Raw genomic sequence first — 23,649 nt, 5'->3', positions numbered from 1 at the left:
GAAGGAAGTACAAGAAGATGGTTTAATGTTAAATCTGGTGTAAGACAAGGATGTACATTATCCCCTCTGTTATTCATTATCTATATGGATCACATTATGAAGGAAAGTGGTATTAAACATGATATCAAAATTGGAGATGTTAATGTCAGCTCTATGCTTTATGCATACTTGTAGCAGATAAAAAAATCTGCTACAAGTATGCAAGATTGCCCGACTAAACTGAATAACTGTTGTAACAGATATGATATGAAAGTCAGCAATAAAAAGACAAAGACAATAAAAATAGGCAGAATCGTTGAAAATGTCAACTGCATTGTGAATGGAGAACATGTGGAACAAGTAAAACATTTCAGCTACTTAGGCACGATTTTTAGTGAAGATAGTAAATTAAATATGGAAATAGACAACAGAATCAACAAAGCTGGTATGGTAGGAAGTCAATTGAATAAATTCATATGGAATAAGAGAGAAATTAGTCGGAACACTAAATTAGCTGTATACAAGACAGTGTTCAAACCAGTTTTAACTTATGGATCTGAGAGTTGGGTCAGAAGTAAAACACTTGACCAAAGACTTGAGACCGCAGATATGAGAGTCCTGAGAAAGACTAGAGGTGTTAACAGATGGCATCTCAATGGCAATATCATATTAAAAACGAGGATATTAGGAAAGAACTTGACATTGTCAGCATCCAGGAATGCATTAGCAGAGCTAATCTCAGGTGGCATTGTCACTTAAAGATAATGGGTGAAGAAAGATTAGCAAAACAAGTGTTCTCTGGCAGGTTGGCAGGAAAACCACCCAGATATAAGTAGATTGATATGGTACAAAGTGCCTTAGATGATAGAAATATAAGATTTGATAATTTGTAGTCTTGACAAGTAACAGACTATCTGGATAAAAATTGTAGATAGGAAGTAAGTAATGATGTAAATTTTTCATGTAGTACTATCATATCCTGTACACCTCTGAGGGTACATGGCAGGAATTTGATGATGAATATCAATTTTAGTTGTTGTAATAAAAATAATTGCAGATCTAGAAATCTGCATTATCACACTCTATTTCATTACACAGATAGAAAATGAGTGTGAAAAGTGGAATAAAAGATGAACAAATCAGAAAAATTCCATTACGGCTTTTTTTTTTTTTTTTTTTGTATCTTTAATATACGGGTTTTTGGTATAGCAGACTTTTTTGTATACAAATTGAACATAAACCTTCTGGCATAAAAAAAAAAAGACACTGTAAGGGTTTTGAATCAAAGTAAGACAAACCTTTCTCTGTAGGAATATCATCTGAATGCACTCCTGCAACCACTAAATAGTAACAGTGATGGCAGGGTTATGTTTCTGTCCAACCCTACTGTCATCCCTATTATTATTATTGCATGGGTACCTCCATGGAGTTCTAAGACTCATTGTGGGAGACCTAAACTATCAACATAATATCTATTGTACCTCTCCTTAAAACAATTAACAGACAAAGCACTCCCAATTGACTCAGGCAACTCACTCCATTCATTCACCACACTCCAAGTGAAAAATCTAATCTTCATGCCCTTGCTAACCACTCTTACCCAAATTCCAAGGATGACCTCTTCTTCTGCCCCTCTAGCCAAGTGCTGAAACATTTCCTCCTGCATCAATCCTATAAAATCCTTTAATTTAAATGTTTTTATCACATCCCTCATTTTCTGCTTATCAACCAACTTTTGCAATCCAGAACCCTCAATCTATCCTCACAAGGAGCATTCCACAGACCACTCACCATTTTGGTCACTCACCGGTGAATCCTCTCCACCACTTCTTCATCCCCAAGAAACCCAGGTGACCAGACCTGAACACAGTAAACCAGATGTAGTCATATCAAGGCTTTATAAAGAGAAATTATAACTACCTTATCTCTTCTTGTTAGTGTGTTCTTCAATAACCAAGTAATTCTGTAAGATACCCTGGCTACTTTAGCAATATGACCTCTAAACTCTGTCATATGACCTCTAAATTACTACTACTACTCATCACATCTCCATATGAGACCTTCACATATGAAAGGTTTCTCGCATAATACACAAGATTCACATCTAAATTCCAGTCAAGAACAAATGTGATACTCTCCTGTAGATCATATTATGAAAGGTTCTGAATTCTTTGGTATCTATCTGCTCCTTCAACAGAAGAGTAAGCCAGTTGAATTGCAAATATTAAAATCTTCAAATAATTTCACTTTGCTATTATAAAAACCTGACTGAAGAAAGTTTTAATTTAAAGGAAGACATTAAAAAAAAAAAGGTTTAGGTTAATTGGTAGCATTAGCAAAACAAATAAAAGAGAAGATTCTAGGATGGACACACTCATGTCATATCAGAACTAACATGGTTAAATGTTTTTCAGATGAAAAATAGTCCAAGAGTATGTAACAGAAAAGTAAGATGAAAGGCATTTTGATTATAGTGAGGAAGAATCTACTGCAGAAAATACTTATAGACATTTAAAACTGAGATTTGCTTCTTTTTTTTTTCCTGCACATAAATTGCATTTAATTTTTCATGAATGACTTTTTTTATAATCAAGTAGTGGCAACCACCTGGTTTTAAGTTCATAATTTATAATGGTAAATTATTATAGAAGTAACTTCTTCAAGTGTCATCCCCTAGAAGGAGATTGGCAACCATGTCAAACTTTTTTCTTTCTTTTGCTGCTCTGGAACATTTATGGTAATTCAAGCCAGTACAGTCTTTAATGTCTTCAAACCACATTCTCCTGGGTCTACCTCTCCTTTTTTTCCCATCCAGTTTCCCTTCTAATATTAATTTCTGAATGCCTTCTTGTTAGATGTCCAAAATATTTAAGTTTTCATTCTTTATTGATTAATGTTCTTTTCATTTTTGCCTTCTTTAAAACATCTTTGTTTTTTATTTTCTTTGTCCATGATATTTTAAGCATTCTTCTGATGGTCCACATTTCGAAAGCTTCTAATTTTTTCTCTGCTTCTTTATTTAGAGTCCAAGTTTCACTGTTGTAGGGAAAGCTTGACCAGATATAGGACTTTATTAATCTCTTTCTTTTGTCTATGTTAATGTCTCTGGAAGCGGTGTTGTACCGCTTTACCCCAGTCCTGAAGATACTTTCAGGTGCAAACTTTGTTTGCACACACTTGGATAAAGGATTAAACTAAATTTATTAATGTCTCTGGATGTTAGAATAGTTTTCATATCAGTAAAGAATTTTCTTGCTATCTCTATTCTTCTTTTTATTTCTTTAAGGGTAATATATAATATATAATAGAAATAACAAAGTTTCAAAAATTAAGGCTTAAAATTAAGTTATAATAAAATAAATAAAAATAAACCAAAACATCTGATCAGCAATACTTACACTTGGTTTTCATTGTTTTGAAGTGGCAACACTGATGGGGTTGCTGTAAAATTGAATTTGTTACATTAGATGTTGCCTTTTACCTAAAAAACTAACACCAAATATAGCTAAAACATAAGAATCAAAACTCATTTTTAACCCTACACTATAATACTGACTATATCATCAACTTCGCTGCCTCATTAAACATTTTCTCACTTCTAATCCTATGCTATTCCTCTCCTACTCAGGTCATGAATAATATTCAGAAAATACTTTTAAGATAATTGGCATAGCAAAACAAATAAAAGAGAAGAGAAAATATGATTTCTAATTATCTGACTACTATTTCCTTTAACAAAAATCAATGTTAACAGAATATCTATAGTTTGGCTTCATATATTCTTGCATCTGTTCGTCTTCCTCCTTCTACCTTATATCACATTCATGATTTCTCTTTAGATTACTTAATTTCACTATGCATCCATTTTACTATTTATGTTCCTAACTCTTGGTTATGCATTCGGACAGAGCCATCGTTAAGTAATTGTTGATTAGCCTCATATATGCAATATAACTGTCCTCTAACTCTTCTCTCATGAAACTGCTTCAAGCTACCTCCTAAACTTTTCATAACCACATGCTCCATAAATACACATATAATTTCTTCACATGCCTAAATCAGGTGTTATTGTGACCTTTATTCATAATAATCCCCCCCCCCAATATTAATAATCAAATCCATCAAATCTCAATCCCTGTACCTTTTGTTAGACACTGTCAAAAATGGAAATCCCTCATAATCCCTCACTTTCCTTGGCTTCAAGATGCTACTACTCCTACCAATCAGTGTGTATATCATTATCATTCATTAACATCACTTTTTTTATCAAACCATTTGTATATTCAAACAAAAAGACAAACATAGATTAATAACAGCAGAAATGAAGTTTATGAGAAAAACTGCAAAGTATACCCTATTTGATCACAAAAGAAACAAAGAAATTATGAAAGAATTAACCCAAAGAACCAGTAATAGAAAAAAATAAAAAAATTATAAACATAAATGGATGGAACACGTTCAAAGAATGAAAACAGAAAGATTACCAAAACAAGCCTTAAAGTACAAACCATTAGGAAAAAGAAAACCAGAACGTCCTCTTAAACAATGACTTCTAAGGCCGGAACAGACCATGCTAGGCCTAAATCCTTGATACGCATGATGATGATGATGATGAATTTGTATATTCAAAGTGATCACTTCCACGTTTCCAACCATATACAACATCCCATTAAGTATTTCACTGATTGTCACTATCTTGCACCATATAGCTCATAAATGTACCATAATTATGTCCTTATATTTCCATTTTAAATTAGCACAATTTCTCTGAATTCCACAATAGCTCTTCCTGCTTACTCCCCTTCCTATCCTCATGGAAATACCATTCCCAGAGCATATCAACCTCACCCAACCATGTTTCACTTATTCCAATAATTTAGAAGCAAAGATTAACTTATTTCCTTGTATTCTTGAGGGCCCTATATTTAAAAAGACCACAACTTGTTTTAGGAATTTCACTGCTGAGTGTGAGAACACCACACTCAGAGAAGTCTCGAAGAAGTTCCATGTTTGGTCTCTAGAGCAGGATTTCCGGACAATATAAAAATAAATAAAAATTATATATATATATATATATATATATTGATTATATATATTGAGATGTCAAGAGTGCATGAATTTCTCTGAATTTTTTTCATGGATTGAGTGCAGAGATAAGTAGTGAAGGCCAGAAGATTAGCTATGGATTAGAGTGATGGAATCCACATTGCTGGTCACTAATTAGTTGGTGAGTCTCCTGGTAGTGCAATAGTTCGCTGTTGATGACGTCCTTAGTTTTAGAGAACAGAAGTGAGAACAACTGGATGTTAGTTTGCTGGCTAATTTTTATCCTTGTTCTTCAGAATGGGTTGGATGTGGGCCTGGTTCCATGCTGCAGGATAAATTGAAGAGGTACTACAGATAGGTATTAGCTCTGGAGCAAAAGTTTTTAACACAATAAGAAGGATACTATCAGGACTTGATGCATTGTCTGTGTTCAGGTTATTAATAAACAATAAATTACACGATAACTACAGTAATTAACTTTAATGAAATGAAAGTACAGATATTTCGTACTGAAAATAACAGTACATCATTAGTGTGTAGAAACATGCAAATCAAAGAAGGGAATACAAGGTACATATTACATACAACATTCGGTGGTTTACCAATTAAAAACTGATGCCGCGTTAGGGAGATGAGCAGACTTTTGATGAATGCATCTGCCAGTAAAGGTAGGTTTTCAATAAATACAGGGTGATAAATTACTGGAGGCTGTTCATGTAAGGATGTCAAGAATAGTAAACTACCAGCCTTTTCTTTTTCCATGGTGAATTGAATGTGCAGGTGAAGGCTATTGATCTGTTGTAGGAAAGTGGTACGTTCATTTTCAGAATGAGGCCAAACAGCAAAGACATTATCAACATAATCATCAATAGCCTTCACTCACGCATTCAATTCAGCATGGAAAAAAAAGAAAAGGCTAATAGTTTACCATTCGTGGACATCCTTCTTACGTGCACAGGCTCCGGTAATTTATCAGCCAGTGTTTATCTTTATTGGCAGACACATTTATCAAAAGTCTGCTCATCACACTTCCCAAAAATTGGTGTTATCAAGTCTTTAATTAATAGAGCACAGATTATATATAATCAGTACTCCTCTCCCTTAAGCTTACAACACAAACTTCTATCAAAACATTAATGGAATTTAATGGTTACAACCTTCATCAAATCCAGCAGATAATTGACTCCTATGTTCAAACACCTTAAGATTCTTCAACAGACTGCAGAGTTCCATTCCCTTATATTTCTGGAATCTCTAACCGATTGGTAGAATTTTGAAGAAGTATCATCTCATTCCCACATATTTTCCTATCAACAAAATTTCTCATCTGTTGGCATCTACAAAAGACAACCTGTTACCTCTACCATTAGCTGGCATTTACCAGATACCTTGTGAATGTAATCTAACATACTTTGGCAGACAGGATGTTCTGTGGAAAAAAGAATTGATAAACATCAATATTATATTGAATACATGAAACCTCAAAAGTCTGGTCTGGAACAACATAGTATTGACACTAAACATAGTATCCAGTGGGATGAAGCTCGTCTTCTCCATAGAAGCAGGTTTAAATATGAAAGCCTTTTCAAAGAAAGTTGCAAAGCCCTTTTACATCGGTCAAATCTGAATCTCAATGATTGTCTCTGAATGGATAACTGTAGTATTAACTAGTGCAGCACTTTTTACTGCACCAATATTTAGGTCTGTTAATAATTTTTCCATCTCTTTGCTGTACTTCACTATTGCCAATTTTTAACAAATTTGAGCAGGAATGTGCATTAGCCTCCATGTAGGTGAACTCACACATTGGTTTTGAGAGAAATCTTCTCTATATCATCCCATAGTGAAGATTTCTTAAGGCACGCATTCACATCATCCACCCTGGTTCTGCAGGATACGACTGGCAGTGTTTGCCGAAAATCACCATCAAATAAAAGTTATTCCACCCATTCTTCAAATGTCTGATCTTATATCAGTCAGTGTTCTGTTGACCGCTTAAACAGATGTGAATTCATCACACACAATCAAAGAAACCTTTTTGTAATATCACAATATAAATATCAGATATTGTTGAGGGAGGTAAAAAATATTAATCACGTCTCCATTATCTGGATGTGTACGTCGACAAAAATGCACAAACTTTGAAACATCCTCTATCTACTAGTAAAGAAATCATCAAAATCGGTCAATTCGTTCTTGAGTTATAAGCGAACATCGAAAACAAACGTTAATTTATATATATGTATGTTCATTCATTAGTTGCATCGGTGATTAGATATGTTCATCTTTTTTTGACTGACTGAAACCGAGAAAATAGATAAGTTAATTTAATGGAGCACACGTTTCATCAAAACGACATCTTCAGGTGTGGCAACACTTAAAGCAAATTAAAAAAACCATAAAAACACCCTGCCATTATAATAACAGACTTATAAACTGAAGTTAAGTTTGAATTGTCGTTATAGTCCGTTCTGTAGTTCTATTGTTGTGCAAATGCGAGCACAACAATATTTTTTGAATTCACGCATATGCCAGTATCTAATGGCAGAACTATGCAAGTCAGGTAGACTATAACTGAGGTTGCTGTTGATATGAGAAGGGTCTAGGACAATTTCTTTGGATTCAACAATACGTTCCAATCTACTCCATGTTGGCGGCCTTCATCGTTTGTGTTCACTGAAAATAAGACGTGACTTGAGTGTGCTTGCTCTGATTCTGTTGTATGAAATGTCTCTCTGATGTTCCTCTAGCCGTAGGAGGATTGACTTCTCAGTCTGGCCATAGCATGGCCTCCCACAATCACATATTATATTATATACACCAGGGAACTGAAGAGGTTACGAGCGTGTTTTAGGTGGCTTAGAACTGACCTTAGTTTTAGAAGAGTTGAAAAACACGCTTTTTTATATTAAATTTTTTCAAAATTCTTCCTAGTTTCCAGGAGAGCGAGCTGATGTAAGGTAAAGAAATATAACCCTTGGGGTTCTTAGGGATCTCTGTGTTGTTTCGAGGACGCTGGTATAGTTGCCTCTTAATGTATTTGAAAGAGTATCCATTATTTAAGAAAGCTCTTTCTACATATTTTAGTTCTTCATTGGACAATACTGAGCGAGCACAGTGAGCCGATGTGGAAATGATACCTAACTTTTGTGCGGGATAGTGATGTGAGGATGCATATAGGTATCTATCGGTGTGTGTGTTGATTTCCTGAAGATTGAGATCCTTAAAGATCAGACATCTTAATAAGCTTCATGTCTAGAAATGAAAGGGAACCATTTTTTTCAATCTCAACGGTAAATTTTATGTCTTGGTGGAAGTGAAATTAGATCTTTTATCAGAATGAATTGGTGACACAAAACAGAACTCAGCCTATCTCTTTAGAAAAAAACTCTCTGGAAAATCTTTAGCAGTATCTTTACACCCCCATGTCGTGGAACACCATAAAAGAGATAAGCACGCGCCGGGCTTCAAGAACTCAGGAAATCAATAAATCTAAGGTAATTAGGAAATTTAATTCACTCAGATTAACACAAGAACTATTCGCACCTAATAAGCATCATGAAGGCCTTAAAAAATTAGTAATAAACAAATCATCTTACACCCTTAGTCCGGAAGAAGAAGAGCATATTCTCTCCAAAGGTCTTAATTTTGTTCCTTCACCAAAATCCATCCCTAGAGAATTGTTTCTTACTAAGATAGAAAAAGCTAGCTCACTGCTTCCTACAGTAGACGCAAATTTACTTCGTATGGATGCAATATTTGCAATTAACAGCACAAAACCACCAGTAGACAACATTTCTACTGGTGAAAGACTAGCTATCAAAAAACTTAAAAGGAACAGAGATATTATTATCCTCAAGCAGACAAGGGCAATGCAACGGTCATACTAAATAAAACAGTTTATTGCAAAAAAATCCTGACGTTACTAGAATCAGATACCTATTCTGAACTAGACCAAGACCTAACGAGAGAGATACATAATCGAACAAACAATCTCCTTAAGATGACAACGGAACTTCCAAGAAACACATCTTTCTCTTTGGTCCTTACATCCACTTATTCCAAGATTATATGGCCTTCCAAAGGTGCATAAAGCAAATTGTCTGCTCAGGTCAATAGATGATAGTATTGATTCGCCGACATATAAATTATCAAAATATCTAGCATCCTCCTTAAAAGATCTAGTAGGAAAACATTCCTCTTATATTAAAAATTCAATGGACTTTGCTTCTAAAATCAAAGATATAAAGCTGAAGAATTCCAATGTTATGGCGAGCTTTGATGTTGTGGCACTTTTTACAAATGTTCCAATGCAAGATGTTCTCAGCATTTTAAAAACAAGATCTCTAAAAAGATTTTTGCTCTCCTCTCACACTGTATTAGTTCAGGGTATATTAAGTTCGAAGAGAAAATTTATAAACAGAACAAAGGACTAGCTATGGGTAGCCCCATCTCCAATACTGGCCAACATTTTCTTCAAGGATTTCGAGGAAAAAGCCATCTCTAAAGCAACATTAAAACCTAGAGCATGGCAATGCTATGTGGACAATATATTCCTTATTTGGGAGCATGGTGTAGAGAATCTTCATCTTCCTAAATCAACTTCCACCAAGACATAAAATTTCCCATCAAGATTGAAGAAAATGGTTCCTTTCATTTCTAGACATGAAGCTTACTAAGATGTCTGATTCTTTAAGAATCTCAATCTTCAGGAAATCAACACACACCAATTGATACCTACATGCATCCTCACATCACTATCCTGCACAAAAGTTAGGTATCATTTCCACATTGGCTCACTGTGATCATTCAGTATTGTCCGATGAAGAACTAAAATATCTAGAAAGAACTTTCTTAAATAATGGATACTCTTCCAAAAACATTAAGAGGCAATTATACCAGCGTCCTCGAAACAACACAGAGATCCCTAACAACCCCAAGGGTTATATTTCTTTACCGTATATCAGCTCGCTCTCCTGGAAACTAGGAAGAATTTTAAAAATATTTAATATAAAAACATGTTTTTCAACTCTTCTAAAACTAAGGTCAGTTCTAAGCCACCTAAAACACGCTCATAACCATCTTCAGTTCCCCGGTGTATATAATATAATATGTGATTGTGGGAGGCCATACTATGGCCAAACTGAGAAGTCAATCCTGCTACGGCTAGAGGAACATCAGAGAAACATTTCATACAACAGAATCAGAGCAAGCACACTCTCAAGTCACGTCTTATTTTCAGTGAAAACAAAACGATGAAGGCCGCCAACACTGAGTAGATTGGAACGCAACATCAAAGGTTTATATTTGTCACGATGAAGTGGAACAGAGCATAGTTGAATCCAAAGAAATTGTCCTAGACCCTTTTCACATCAACAGCAACCTCAGTTATAGTCTACCTGACTCGCATAGTTCTGCCATTAGAGATACTGGCATACGCGTGAACTCATACGCTCGCATTTGCACAACAATAGAATTACAGAACGGACTATAATGACAGTTCAAACTTAACTTCAGTTTACAAGTCTGTTATTATAATGGCACAGTGTAATTTGCTTTAAGTGTTACCACACCTGAAGAAGTCATTTTGACGAAACATGTTGTGTGCTCCATTAAATTAACTTATCTATTTTCTCGGTTTCAGTTAGTGAAAAAAAGATGAATATATATGTATGCAAATACATCTTCCTTGGTTTAAAATTTTGCTTTACATAAATTGCTTGGTGTCTGCACCCAACTGACTACATTATTAACAGCCATTACCACATTTTCTGGAAAGGAAAATTTGAAAGAGGATGTTAAGAAAATATCTTTAGTAAGAATCTGTGTTTGGTGCTAGAATAAAACTTGTGTATACAGCATAGAGTTTGTGGTGGGAAGGCGTTTTTCATTCTGCAAGGTAATTTTTATTCAAGTTGTCTAATTACACTAACTGACTACAATATAAAATGAATGCCTCGGTAGTATATTTGTTGATACAATAAATACTACTTGTTTTTCTTGCATCTGCAGTATGGTGCCTGCTGGGAAAGGAATGTTTTTCACAATACAGAGGTGTTTTCCTTCCAGCCTTCTGAAAGAATAGACATAATGGGTAAAAATTATTCCTGAATAAAAATGAATCCTATGTGTTGTAGTACATGGGACTGAACCAACCTGATGGTAATAAATCAGGAGACTTCCAGATTTATTACCATCAGTAACATTTCCAGTTACTGAATAATCCCACTGCTGCTTTGCTAGATCATATCACAAGGGAGTTTGAATATAACAGTAGGAAACTGTTGAGACCATGAATGGACTGGAGTCTGGTCACTTCTTGACTAGAAATGAGTATCACCCCATGCTGAAGGCTCTACAAATTTCTGACAACAATGAAAGAATCAAACATGCAGGTTGAAAAAACAAAACCCTCCCAATGACAAAAAAACTCAACACAAAACATCTAAAATACAACAAAAAAGACAAAAAAAAAAAAAACTTCAATCCCACCAAAAAGTTCAAAAAATAAAATCCTATTAAAAAAAACCTCTTCAACATCCACTTCACTGATGTTTGTGATAATCACACAAACATAAATGACATGCACCAAGATTTACATGCATCAAAACCTGACTGCAATTAACCATTTGAATGACAATCTTAACCAATAATGTCCACCTCGGCTATCCAAACTGCATTTTTCTACATTCCTAAATCTAGATTTTATTATCTGCTATGGTTCCAAATTTCATTTACCACTTCACTTTCATTCACCATCTTTACAATCCTCCACCCTTTGACAATTCCTCGGACATTTTTTTGTTGATTATCTCTAAAAATTGATTTGTATCTTTCTTAAAAACTCTGTTCATAAATCAACTGGAAGTCAACTCGCATCCATATGATAATATGGTAGCATCACTCAAACGCAAGGCTGATGGCATTCTTCCCCTTGTATAGATCTACAAGGAAAAGACACCTACTATACTACAGCAGCTCAATTCATGCATCTCAATCCCCCAAATTTTATGCAGGCTCGGGACCGGCATAGCTGACGAATCAGGCCTATGGCTGGGTCTTAAGCATTCCTGACTGTAATCCGTATGTGTTCATGGGGTAGGTTTGCCTGTTTGCAGCAGGAAAAACCCCAGATAAACTGGGGAGAAAAACCCTGCTGTCCACACCCAAGACCAGCAAACTTGGCTATGTCTGAGAAAGATCCTAAGCTCCTCAACGTTGGCGACGAGAATCGAACCCAAGCCTTTCCCAGGCATATAGTTGCAAAGCGCATAGCCACTCGGCTAACCACACACATGGGCTCTGAGATGTCAGAAATGTAAGGAATCAGAATTCAATGTACTGTTGATTTGTTATTTGAGCTAGGATTATAGGAATTAACAAGCTGTCAGATAGTCCTTTGTGAGAAGCCACTGAGTTTCATATATTGCTATTGTTTGATGTTTAAGAGTTTCTGCTGTAATACTTGAGGTGTAGAACAAATAGTATGAGCATGTCGCAATAAAGTTTTTATAATTCCGGTCTTCTGTGATGGAGGTTGACCTGATTGCTGTTGAATGTAGCATCCAGTGAAAGTAGGCTTTCAATAAACCAAAGTAATTAATTCATCTGATGGCAAGCATTAAAGTAGAATATCTGAAAAAGACAAATTATTGTTTTCTTTCATTTCCATAGTAAATTTAATATGTGGATGTGGGTTGCTTATTTTTGATAAAAAAAGTAAGCAATATCTTCATTATGGGGCCAGATAGCAAAAACATCATCTATATAATTAAAATGAAGGTTGAAGGCGTATGGAAGAGAAAAGGATGTCTTCTAAATAAAAGTTAGCAAGCGCAGAGGGCAGTGGATGGACTTCACATTTCAGTTTCTTCAACTTGACTGTAAACTTTATTCTGACATAAAATATCCAGAGTGTATAATGAAGTCAAATAGTACTATATCCTGTGGAAATGCTTCTGAAAGTAGATGTAACATATCTTCAACAGGAATACGCCCAATTCTTCATTTACACGGTAGATTGGTTCCAGAAAAAAATCATGTAAATGAAATCTGTGTAAAAATGAATACAGTGCATATGAAAAAATAAAAGCATGGTTTCAGATGTGAAAACCTGAAATGAAGAATAAGTTATTTTCAAACAAAACATATGAGCACACACATCTCAAAGAAAATAGTGTGTCACTAATAAAACAGAAATTCGAAAAGGTCCAAATATATCTACACATATGGTTATTACCATATTTTTCGATAGATAACGTGGGTTATCTATACAAAAAAGTCATCATCATCAAATTCCTGCTATGTACCCTCAAGGGGTGTACAGGATATGATAGTACTACATGAAAAATTTACATCATTATTAATTTCCTATCTACAATTTTCCTCCAAATCAGTCTGTTACTTGTCAAGACTCCAACATTATCAGATCTTATATTTCTATCGTCTAAGGCACTTTGGACCGTATCAATCCACCTATATCTTGGTCTTCCTCTGGGTCGTTTTGCTGCCAACCTGGCAGAGAACACTCGTTTTGCTAATCTATCCTCGCCCATTCTGTTTAAGTGACAATACCACCTGAGATTAGCTCTGCTAACGCATTCCTGGATGCTGACAATGTCAAGTTCTTTCCTAATATCCTCGTTTTTAATATGATATTGCCATTGATGCCATCTGTTCACACCTATTATCTTTCTCAGGGCTCTCATATCTGTGGTCTCTAGTCTTTGGTCAAGTGTTTTACTTCTGACCCAGCTCTCAGATCCATAAGTTAAAACTGGTTTGAACAATGTCTTGTATACAGCTAATTTAGTGTTCCGACTAATTTCTCTTTTATTCCATATGAATTTATTCAATTGACTTCCCACCATACCAGATTTGCTGATTCTGTTGTCTATTTCTATATTTAATTTACCATCTTCAGTAAAAATCGTGCCTAAATAGCTGAAATGGTTTACTTGTTCCACAGGTTCTCCATTCACATCACAGTTGGCATTTTCAATGATTCTGCCTATTTTCATTGTCTTTGTCTTTTTATTGCTGACCTTCATACCATATCTATTACAACAGCTATTCAATTTAGTCGGGGAATCTTGCATACTTGTAGCAGATTTTTTTAGAAGTATACCATCGTCTGCATAAAGCAAAGAACTCACATTAACATCTCCAATTTTGATATCATGTTTAATACCACTTTCCTTCATAATGTGATCCATATAGATAATGAATAACAGAGGGGATAATGTACATCCTTGTCTCATACCAGATTTAACATTAAACCATCTTCCTGTACTTCCTTCAATTCTAACTGCTGACTTACAACTCAAATAAAGACTAAGTATTGCTTGATATAATGCCCCATTGATACCATATAACTGCAGCGTATTGAATAGCTTCTCTCTTGGCACCTTGTCATATGCCTTTTCCAAATCGACAAAACTTAAACACAGATCTTTGTTATATTCCCATGCTTTCTCGACTATTTGTCGTAAAGTGAAGATCTGATCCTGACAGCCTCTATTTGGCCTGAATCCAGCTTGTTCTTCACCAAGCTCTTCTTCCACAATTCTTCTCGACCGTTTCTCAAGTATACTTGCATAGATCTTGCCAGGAACACTCAGTAGGGAAATACCTCTGTAATTCTCACATGCAGTTTTATTTCCCTTTTTATATATGGGTACTATGAGAGCTCTACTCCAATCACTGGGAATTCTTCCCTCTGTCCAGGCTTTCTGAACTATGCAGTGCAGCCACTGTAAGACTCTTATACCACCATACTTCAGCATTTCTGGTCGAATATCATCTACTCCTGCTGCCTTTCCACATTTCAAGCATTTGATGGCTTTTTCTACTTCAAGTATGGATATGTATTCCTGACTGCATGCCTGGTCAGTGTTTTTTACCACTGTGCTGTCATCACTGCTTGTTTCATTTAGAAGTTTTTCAAAGTAATTACTCCATACTTCAAGGATATCTTTTTTTCCCGTTTTCATGTCACCTTTATCATCTCTAACTACTTTTACAGCACTCTTTCCTCCATTCCTAAGCTTCTTCAACAACCTCAAGAATATTTTGCCACCTTCTTGATATTATTTTCTATATTCTTGCCAAAGTCCTCCCCATGACTTTTGTTTAGCTAGTTTTACACAGTGTTTAGCATTCTTGCATTTGTCTCTATATTCTCTAAGAGTACAAACTGACTTATTTCACAGGAACTTTTGATATGCTTTCTTCTTTTCCTTCACTGCCTCTTTAACTTCCTGTGTCCACCGGACAGTTCTGATTTTTTTATCCTTACAGACAACCTCACCACATGCCTCTCTGGCAGAATCAATCAATGTTTTCTTCAGAGATTGTCACTGAATCTCCAAGGTTTGAATCCTGTTCTCAAACTTTTTCATTTTTTCTTCAATAATCTTTGTGTATTTTAGTCTACAGTTCACATCTCAGAGCTGCTCAACTTTTATTCGCTTTAAAACTTTCTTACATGTTATTCTTTTCAATATGAAATTCAATTTTATCTTGCTCAAGACTAGATAGTGATCACTTCCAATTTCAAATCCTCTGTACACTCTGGTGTCCTGCACCAGAGAGAAAACATCACTATCAACAATAACATAGTCAATGAGCCTTTTCTTATTCCTAGCCTCTTCTCTCCATGTGAATTTGTGCACATTTTTATGTTGGAACATGGTGTTAGTAATAACCAGTTCATGTCCTGAGCAGAAATCCAACAGATATCTGCCATTATTATTAGCTTTGCTCTTTTCTCCAAATTTTCCCAAAATATTTTTGTATGTCTTACAATCATTTCCTACTCTGCTATTTAGATCCCCAACAAGGACCAACTTTTCATTTTTCATTGTGTCAGTGGCTTTTTCTAAAGCCTCAAAAAATTTCCTCCACTTCTACCTTAGTAGAACCTTCTGTGGGACCATAGGCACAAATAAGTCTCATTGTCCAGTTCCCCATTCTCATATTTGCCCACATTACTCTAATTGAGACTGACTGCCATTCAAGAAGATAAGCCTCGTATTTTGTGTTGAATACTATGGCTACTCCTCCTTTTCCTTGATTGTCATTGCCTGAATATAACATTTTGTATTTATTGCTCAGAAAGATCTCACCAGTTTTGGTCTTTTTTGTTTCAGTTACCTCGATTATGTCGATCTGGTACTTATCTAATTCCTCAGCTAGCTCCATTTCTTTGCAATTCAGGCTTCTTACGTTGATAGTATACCGATCTTTAACTCTGGTGATGTTGAGTTGGGGGTTTGTTTTCAAATTTGTTCCAGTAGCTGACTTTTCGCTGTTCGCCCTGGTTCCCTGGCGAAAACAAGGGGGCTTCGTTTAACCGGGTGACGCTCCAGCCGGCATGAAATTTTGTCATGTTGTACCATCATTTTTAATTTTGGTTTAACCAATAAGAATACAATTTGGTCGGCTAAATCCCAAATTGCCAGTCCATCCTCGTTCGTTCAGTATCCAAGTAGATACCCAACAGGGTGCATGACGAGAAGGTGAGGATTTGACATTAGGTCAGAAGCCCTGGTCGGTTCTCCGCATTCCTTTAAAGGCTATGTGGAGGTCTCCTCTCAGTTATACAGCTTTGACCCTTAAGCACACCAAGAAACCGCCTTCCCATGCCGGGAATCGAACCCGGGCCTTCTGGGTGAAAGCCAGGTATCCTAGCCACTAGACCAAAGTCTAAATCCGTTAAAAATGAACATGCACGGTATACATTTGAAAGGTATGAGAGGTAAATCAAATGTAATAACAAAACTAAGGTAGAAGTATTACTTAATATTTATTGAACATTACACTATTCAAATCTAAAAAAACTTCATCAGACTCAATATTGAAAGAATCAGTTGCGTTAAAAATTTCGTTTGGTATTTCTTCAGCTTCATAATCATTGTCACCGGACACCACTGCATTCCCTTGTGCTTTAATGAAATGTTATTTCTAACACAGTTTTCACTTACAGCAGCCCAACTCTCTACAATCCACTTAACTATATCTTTATATGACATTCTTTTCATCTGCCCTGTTTTGTTATGTTCATGGATGCCATTCATCATCCAGTCTTTCCACTTAGCCCGCAAATTGTCTTTGAATGGTTTATTTACCGCAAGATCAAGGGGTTGGAGTTTTTTTTTGTTAAACCACCTGGAATGATGGCCAATTTTGAATACTTCCAATTGTTTTAACTTCTGCTGTCGTATATGCCCCACACGAATCCAACATTAACAAAGGTTTTGGGTTGAAAAATGTCATTTTTCTCTTTCACCACACATTCTCCAACCAAAATTTCATAACCTCGGAATTTATCCAACTTTTATCATTAGCAGTAACAATAATATCTTTGGAATCACAACCTTTTGGAACAGTCTTTCTTTTGAAAATCACCATTGGTGACAGTTTGGAACCATCTGCAGTTACGCAGAGAAACACAGTAAAGTTAGACCTTTTGTATCCTGTTATAGAAACTGAAACCTCTTTTGCTCCCTTCAGATTCACAGTCCTAGAACTAGGCATGTCAAAACTTATGGGAACCTCATCCATATTCTCAAAGTAACAAGCATCAACCCTAAACAAGTTTTCTCTCAGAAACAAATGAAATTTAGCTACTTTCACTTCCCAGTCGCACAGCAAATTTTGTCCAACACTAGTGGAGGAGCACACACTTAAATTGTTTCTCTTCATAAATCCAAAAACCCAAGATGGGTAGGCCTTGAAATCCTTTATATTATCGTTTTGCGCAATTCTTTTCGATTCCTGCAACACATGGACAGTAGATATTCTCATACCTTTAGCTCTTTCACTAACAACCCAATCAAACAGTTTTTTTCCTATGGTTGGCCACAAGCACCTTCTAAACCTCATAGCACGTTTCCTCATATGTAAACATTTCAGGACTGTTTCAGCCTTTCGCCATTCATGAACAGTACTTTCTCCAACACTGAACAATCTACCAGTTTCACAATTCCCTTTTTCCTTTGCTACTTCTACCACTTCAAGCTTGAACTGCGCTATGTAGGATTTTCTCCGAGAAGTACTTCTGTTTTCCATGGGTAATTCATCTAATAACAATGCAACTAGTTACAAGAGAACAATTACTAGCAATGCATGTGCTTTTAAAGAATTCCTCCATCCTCTGTCTGTACTTCCTAACTCTACCGCTAGTTGGTGCATGTGCGTTATCAATACATCAAAAGGAGCGATGAAAATGTTGGGGTTGCACGTTATCTATCAAAAAATACAGTAGTTAAATTTTATTGGGAGTCACTCTCTGACAGTAGTTCTTTTGTGTGAAACTGGAATTAAATCACCTCACCTCCATCGCTTGAAACACTTTGGCCATCATATTCATACTGTAATGCCAAAACATTTTTTTCAGTAAAAGAAATTAAATTAGCATTAATTTCCAATTATTCTGAAAGTTGATTTTTTTTTTTTTTACCACAAACTCTGTAATTAATCATTGAAATCCTGTTTTGACGAGATCTTTATATAATTCTTCATACTGCACCATCTGTTCAGCTCGCTCAGTATTTGGATCATGTAAGAAAATGACTTTGCAATTTTACTAGCCATTTGAAGCTCTTCTTTAATTAATCCTGTGAGTAGAATCTCTTCATTATCTTCATCATCACTTTTTTCTTTTTTATCGAGATTCTCAAGGACAGCTATTATTTCATCATCACTAACAGCCTTGCCAACCATCAATTCTTCAACATCTGCAGACGAAAAATCATCAAATCTTTCTCTGCCAACTGCATGTGCTAATCTGATATTGGGATATTCAGTTGTATAGGATACAGGGTTTTTCTTTTTCACACATTCTGGCCAAATAGCTTTCTAGCATACATTTAAAGTTGATGGTTTTAATTCTGATAATGCCAACTTAGCAAATTTGGTGCAACCCAAAATAGAAAATTCCTTCCTCACATCAATAACTGTCAGTAAATTATCCTTATCTAGTTTATCCAAAATGTATTGGAATGTTCTTATGTAGCAAGTTTTGAAGGTAGTGATCACACCCTGCTCGAGTAGTTGCATTAAGGACATAGCATTACACATATCCGCAAGGAGATGTGCTTTGCATTATGGGAGATACTGAGATAGGAGTGATGAGAGCTTTCTCCACCTTTGCAACGAGTTGCCTGGTGTTGCACTACCTTACCCCAGTCCTGAAGATACTTTCATGCGCAAACTTTGTTTGCTCACACTTGGATAAAGGATTAAACTAAACTTATTACAGTCTAACCAAGTGTAAAATAAACTCTCAACATCTTTCTCTGAATCCGGCGTAATTTAATAATAAGGTTGCACACCCTTTGGCAACTTCTATAGGTTAGGATGACCTCTCATTGCTTCTGCCTTTGTATCTCCACTACTGGGCCTGGCTCCCACTGACGAGACCTCAATAAAGGTCGAAAACGGTATGGGTAGTGGCCCTTGCCTTAATGCATAGCATTACACATATCCGCAAATAGATGTGCCTTGCATTATGGGAGATACTGAGATAGGAGTGATGAGACCTTTCTCCACCTTTGCAACGAGTTGCCTGGTGTTGCACTACCTTACCCCAGTCCTGAAGATACTTTCAGGCGCAAACTTTGTTTGCTCACACTTGGATAAAGGATTAAACTAAACTTATTACAATAATATATATTATATGCCTCCGTAGCGCAATTGGAAGAACGACAGTACATTGCACCCTTCAATTGGAATAGGCCTAAGTTTGATTCTCGTCACGATGGGAGGAATCTTTATCTGGACGATTTTCAATCGAAGGTGAGTTAGCCGATCTCAGACGGAGTTAGCAGGGTTTTTTCTCCCGGAAACTCTGGTTTTTCATCCCGCATACAGGAAAATCGGCCGTTCAGAACACACGCAATTTACAGACATAGAATACCAGTTGTGGGGGGTAATAGATGGCGTTGATTCGTAGTAGCGGTTCAGTGTAGTGGTTGAGACAGTTGTGGGTGTCCTCCCGCGAAGAGTCTTCGGACTCCTTGGAGGTGTCAGAATAATAATAATAATAATAATACATTGTAACCAAGTGGAAAAAAAATTGAGCACGTTTTTGTTCAAAGCTTTGGTTTCAGTGGTGATCAATTTAAAAATTAGCTTAAAAAAAAAAGAAAGAAAGAAACACAAGGCTATCCCACTGAATGTGTATATTTGTTCCACTCCATGAGTAAATTTAAACAATTATAAAATATCAAAAGGAAAAATGGAGCTTTATTTTTGCATAGTAATTTAACATTTTCTTTTAAAATTTATTAAAGTATTTTTTTTAATTAAAAAGGCAATTGATAGTTTGTACTATTGTTGTTCAGCAAGTTACTAAATATGTGTGTGTGTGTGTGTGTGTGTGAAATTTTTTCATTTAATTTTGTTAAATTTAATTTTCTATTATTAAAGTATAATTTACAGTTCTTTATTTTAACATGGTTATGATCAGAAAAAAAAAAAAAAACATGGCTGTAAGCAAATCAAATTGGTGGGCGATGGTCACCATTACTCAATGTGATTCACTTAGTAACATGTTTTTTTGATCTGAATGTCCACTTACTATGATTAATAGCAAGTGGATATCCACATATCCACTGCAACTATAAGCCTCTGCCTTTTATTGTTTGCACAAAATTATAAAAATAACAATTTTTCTATATTTCTAATAATGTTCATCTAAAAGGAAAGAAAAGAGTATAATACCCATTCCTGGATCTATCCTTAAGCAGAGGTGCAATGAATCAGCATGATCATGACAGCCTTTATAGCAACCATCTTTTGTGTAAAAAAGAATAATTCTACCACTTCATCCTTTTAATTTTTTTTTTTTTTTAAATGTGTCAGTTAAATTATGGGACCTCCACTATTATTTAATAGCAATTAATTGCTTTTGGCTTTTGATATTAAATGCCGCTAGTTGGCCGCGTGGTTAGCGCATCCATTCTCCAGCCAAAAGGCTGCAGGTTTGAATCCCGCAAAGGGCATGGATGTTTGTGATTGTCTGAGAAAATACTAGTAGTGGTAGTCGGCAGTAGATGCCGTAGGTGTAAATGATGAAGGTAGCTGCAGTTGGTGGAGATGGAGTGTTGTAGAGTAGATGCCCTCCCTGAAGGTGTTAAGTAATAATAATTCCAATGTTATGATACTAGATTTTTTATTAACTAAAGATTTCAGAGAATAAAATCTTATAGATCTGTTGTTATAATATATACAATTATAAATTAGTTATAAAGCAAGTTACAATAGTTTGCTTGATACCATGATTACCCACTACACCTCAAATTAAGAATCAATAATGAAAATGTTATCCGAGTAGGATAATTTTAAATTTAGAAACACAGTTATGACTTACCCGAAATTATTTAAGTGAATTTTTAAAATTCTTAGCTATATCTGAACAAATAAAAGCTGTTCAAGTGAATTTTTAGACATCAAAAACAGTGGCTCTAACAACCACTTAAAAAAAAAAAAAAAAAAAAAAAAAAAAAAAAAAAAAAAAAAAACCCAACAACCTTCCTAGTCTCCTTGGATTTTATAACTCCAGCATAAGATGGTTAGTCCTATACCTATAAGTATTCTTTGTCTGAAAATTGTGTGTGTTCTACTAGCTGGTTTACCTGGTTGCAGGATGAAAAACCCAAGTTTTAGGTAGGAAAAACCCTACCACCTCCATATCAGACTAGCTAACTCACCTTCAGCTGAAAAGTCCTGATAAAGGTTCTTCAAGTCTTAGACCGGATATGAACCCAGGTCTTTTCAACCAAAGGGCTTTGTCTATACTGACTGAGCTATAGAAGTTCTTGAATTTTTAGATACTGGCTTTATTACATTTAGTAGACAGAAAGAAAAAGAATATAGCTTTCAAGAGAGCAGACTAATGATACTGCAGATGCATATCAAAACACCAGCATATCAACTGTATGAAAGGCTAAATCTCAACAGTAATAACATAAAAACTAGTCTTTGCCAATTCAAATTCCTTACATGTACCCCTTGAGGGTACATGTAAGGAATTTGATGATGATGATGATGATGGGTAATAAATACTTCATTGCAGTCAAGAAGCATGGTTATTATCTAAAATTTCTAATTAATGAACCTTTATTTTTATAATGCACTAAAATTGATGCATGCAAATATCACCTCTGTAGTAGTCAGAAGGATGACATAACATGTGCCGTTGGGTTTTATTATTATTATTATTCCTGATACCCCCAAGGAGTCCGAAGACTCATCGTGGGAGGACATCTACAACTGTCTCTACACCTAACCTCTACTACGAATCATCTCCATCAACGTCATCTACCACCCAACTCCAACACCACCACAACTAGTAATTTTTGTCTGTAAATAACGTGTGTTCTGAAGGGCCGATTTGTATGTATGCGGGATGAAAAACCCGAGTTTCCGGGAGAAAAAACCCTGCTACCTCCGTATGAGATCGGCTAACTCACCTTCTATTGAAATCGACCAGATAAAGATTCTTCCCGTCGCGACGAGAATTGAACTTAGGCCTATTTTAATCGAAGGGCGCAATGTACCGTCGTTCTTCCAATTGCGCTACGGAGGCGCTCATTGGAATTTTCAAATCTTCATAACCAGAAAAAATTTATAAAACATCCCATACTCAGAAATGTTCATTTTCTAATCTCCCCCCCCACACACACACACTATAAAACAGACAATTAAGGGAGAAAAAAAATTAATGAGTGGAGTGATCTCTCACAATGAACAATGGCACATGAATGCTTGCAGAAATGCACATACCTTTTGGATACTCCTCTGCATCAATCATCTGACTCATCTTTTCTTTCTACAAGTAAATCAAATAATTATTTGCTTCTTATAAAATTAACATGCAAATTATGAAAAGATAATAAGGTTAGTCTTAATGTTTGAAAATAAAAAATTACCATAGACAATGTCTTTAAAAGAAAAAAAAAAAATTGAATTAAACACCATTTTTTAGAAAACAGAACTACCCTTCCCAGTGTAGCGTCAGTTGATTGAAGGGCTAGAAGGAACAACTGGTTTGATACAACATTCTTCCTAAGGAGTGGCAAATAATTTTAATCTTGTTCTGATATCAATCAAGCATTACAGAACATCTCAACTTCTACTGACCTAACTATGCTAGGAAAAATTATTTTGCACTTTGGAATTCCAAGTTTGACAACAATCTAAGAGTGCTTCTGACCACATCAGTTTTTGTGCCTTGGAATATTTTAGAATTGACTGAGAGCAGCTGTCTGGAACATGCAACAGCTTGGAAATTTTTATATCAATTCTATCCATGAAAAGTTGCAAATCTGCAGTACATTAAGTGCTGTGGGCTAAGAGTTACATAATGCAGAAATCCTGTTCTAGAAACCATACATGAAATTATCAGACTACTTCAAGTCTCTCCGAGCAAAAAATCTAGTCCTCATACCCCCTACTAACCACACACATTTATTCAGCATTCAAGAATGACCCCTGGATTACATCGAACAATGATTCATTTCTCACTGAAATTAACCCATTTTCAACCTATTCCTAAGTAAACAAATCTTCATGCAAATTAAAATTCACTTACTCCCACATCAGCCCTTTTAAAGTAAT

The 23,649-nt window shown here is 35.5% G+C and overlaps 1 protein-coding gene across 1 annotated transcript in view; it reads right to left on the bottom strand.

Moving 5' to 3' along the window:
- Sec16 (endoplasmic reticulum export factor secretory 16) overlaps nt 1–23,649 on the bottom strand; it is a 627,195-nt gene that overhangs the window by 581,141 nt on the left and 22,405 nt on the right. Inside the window, exons 2-3 of the mRNA XM_090400384.1 lie at nt 22,816–22,861; nt 3,378–3,420 (exon numbers count right to left, since the gene is read on the bottom strand). Coding sequence (XP_090256510.1) covers nt 3,378–3,420; nt 22,816–22,852 — 80 coding nt within the window. The 5' untranslated portion in view covers nt 22,853–22,861. The remainder of the gene's footprint in view (nt 1–3,377; nt 3,421–22,815; nt 22,862–23,649) is intronic.

Source organism: Typopeltis vanoorti, chromosome 1, assembly GCF_054136105.1.
Source record: "Typopeltis vanoorti isolate ZY-2024b chromosome 1, IOZ_Tvanoo_1.0, whole genome shotgun sequence".
NCBI lineage: Eukaryota > Metazoa > Arthropoda > Arachnida > Uropygi > Thelyphonidae > Typopeltis > Typopeltis vanoorti.
This window is presented reverse-complemented; position numbering and strand designations above follow the sequence as displayed.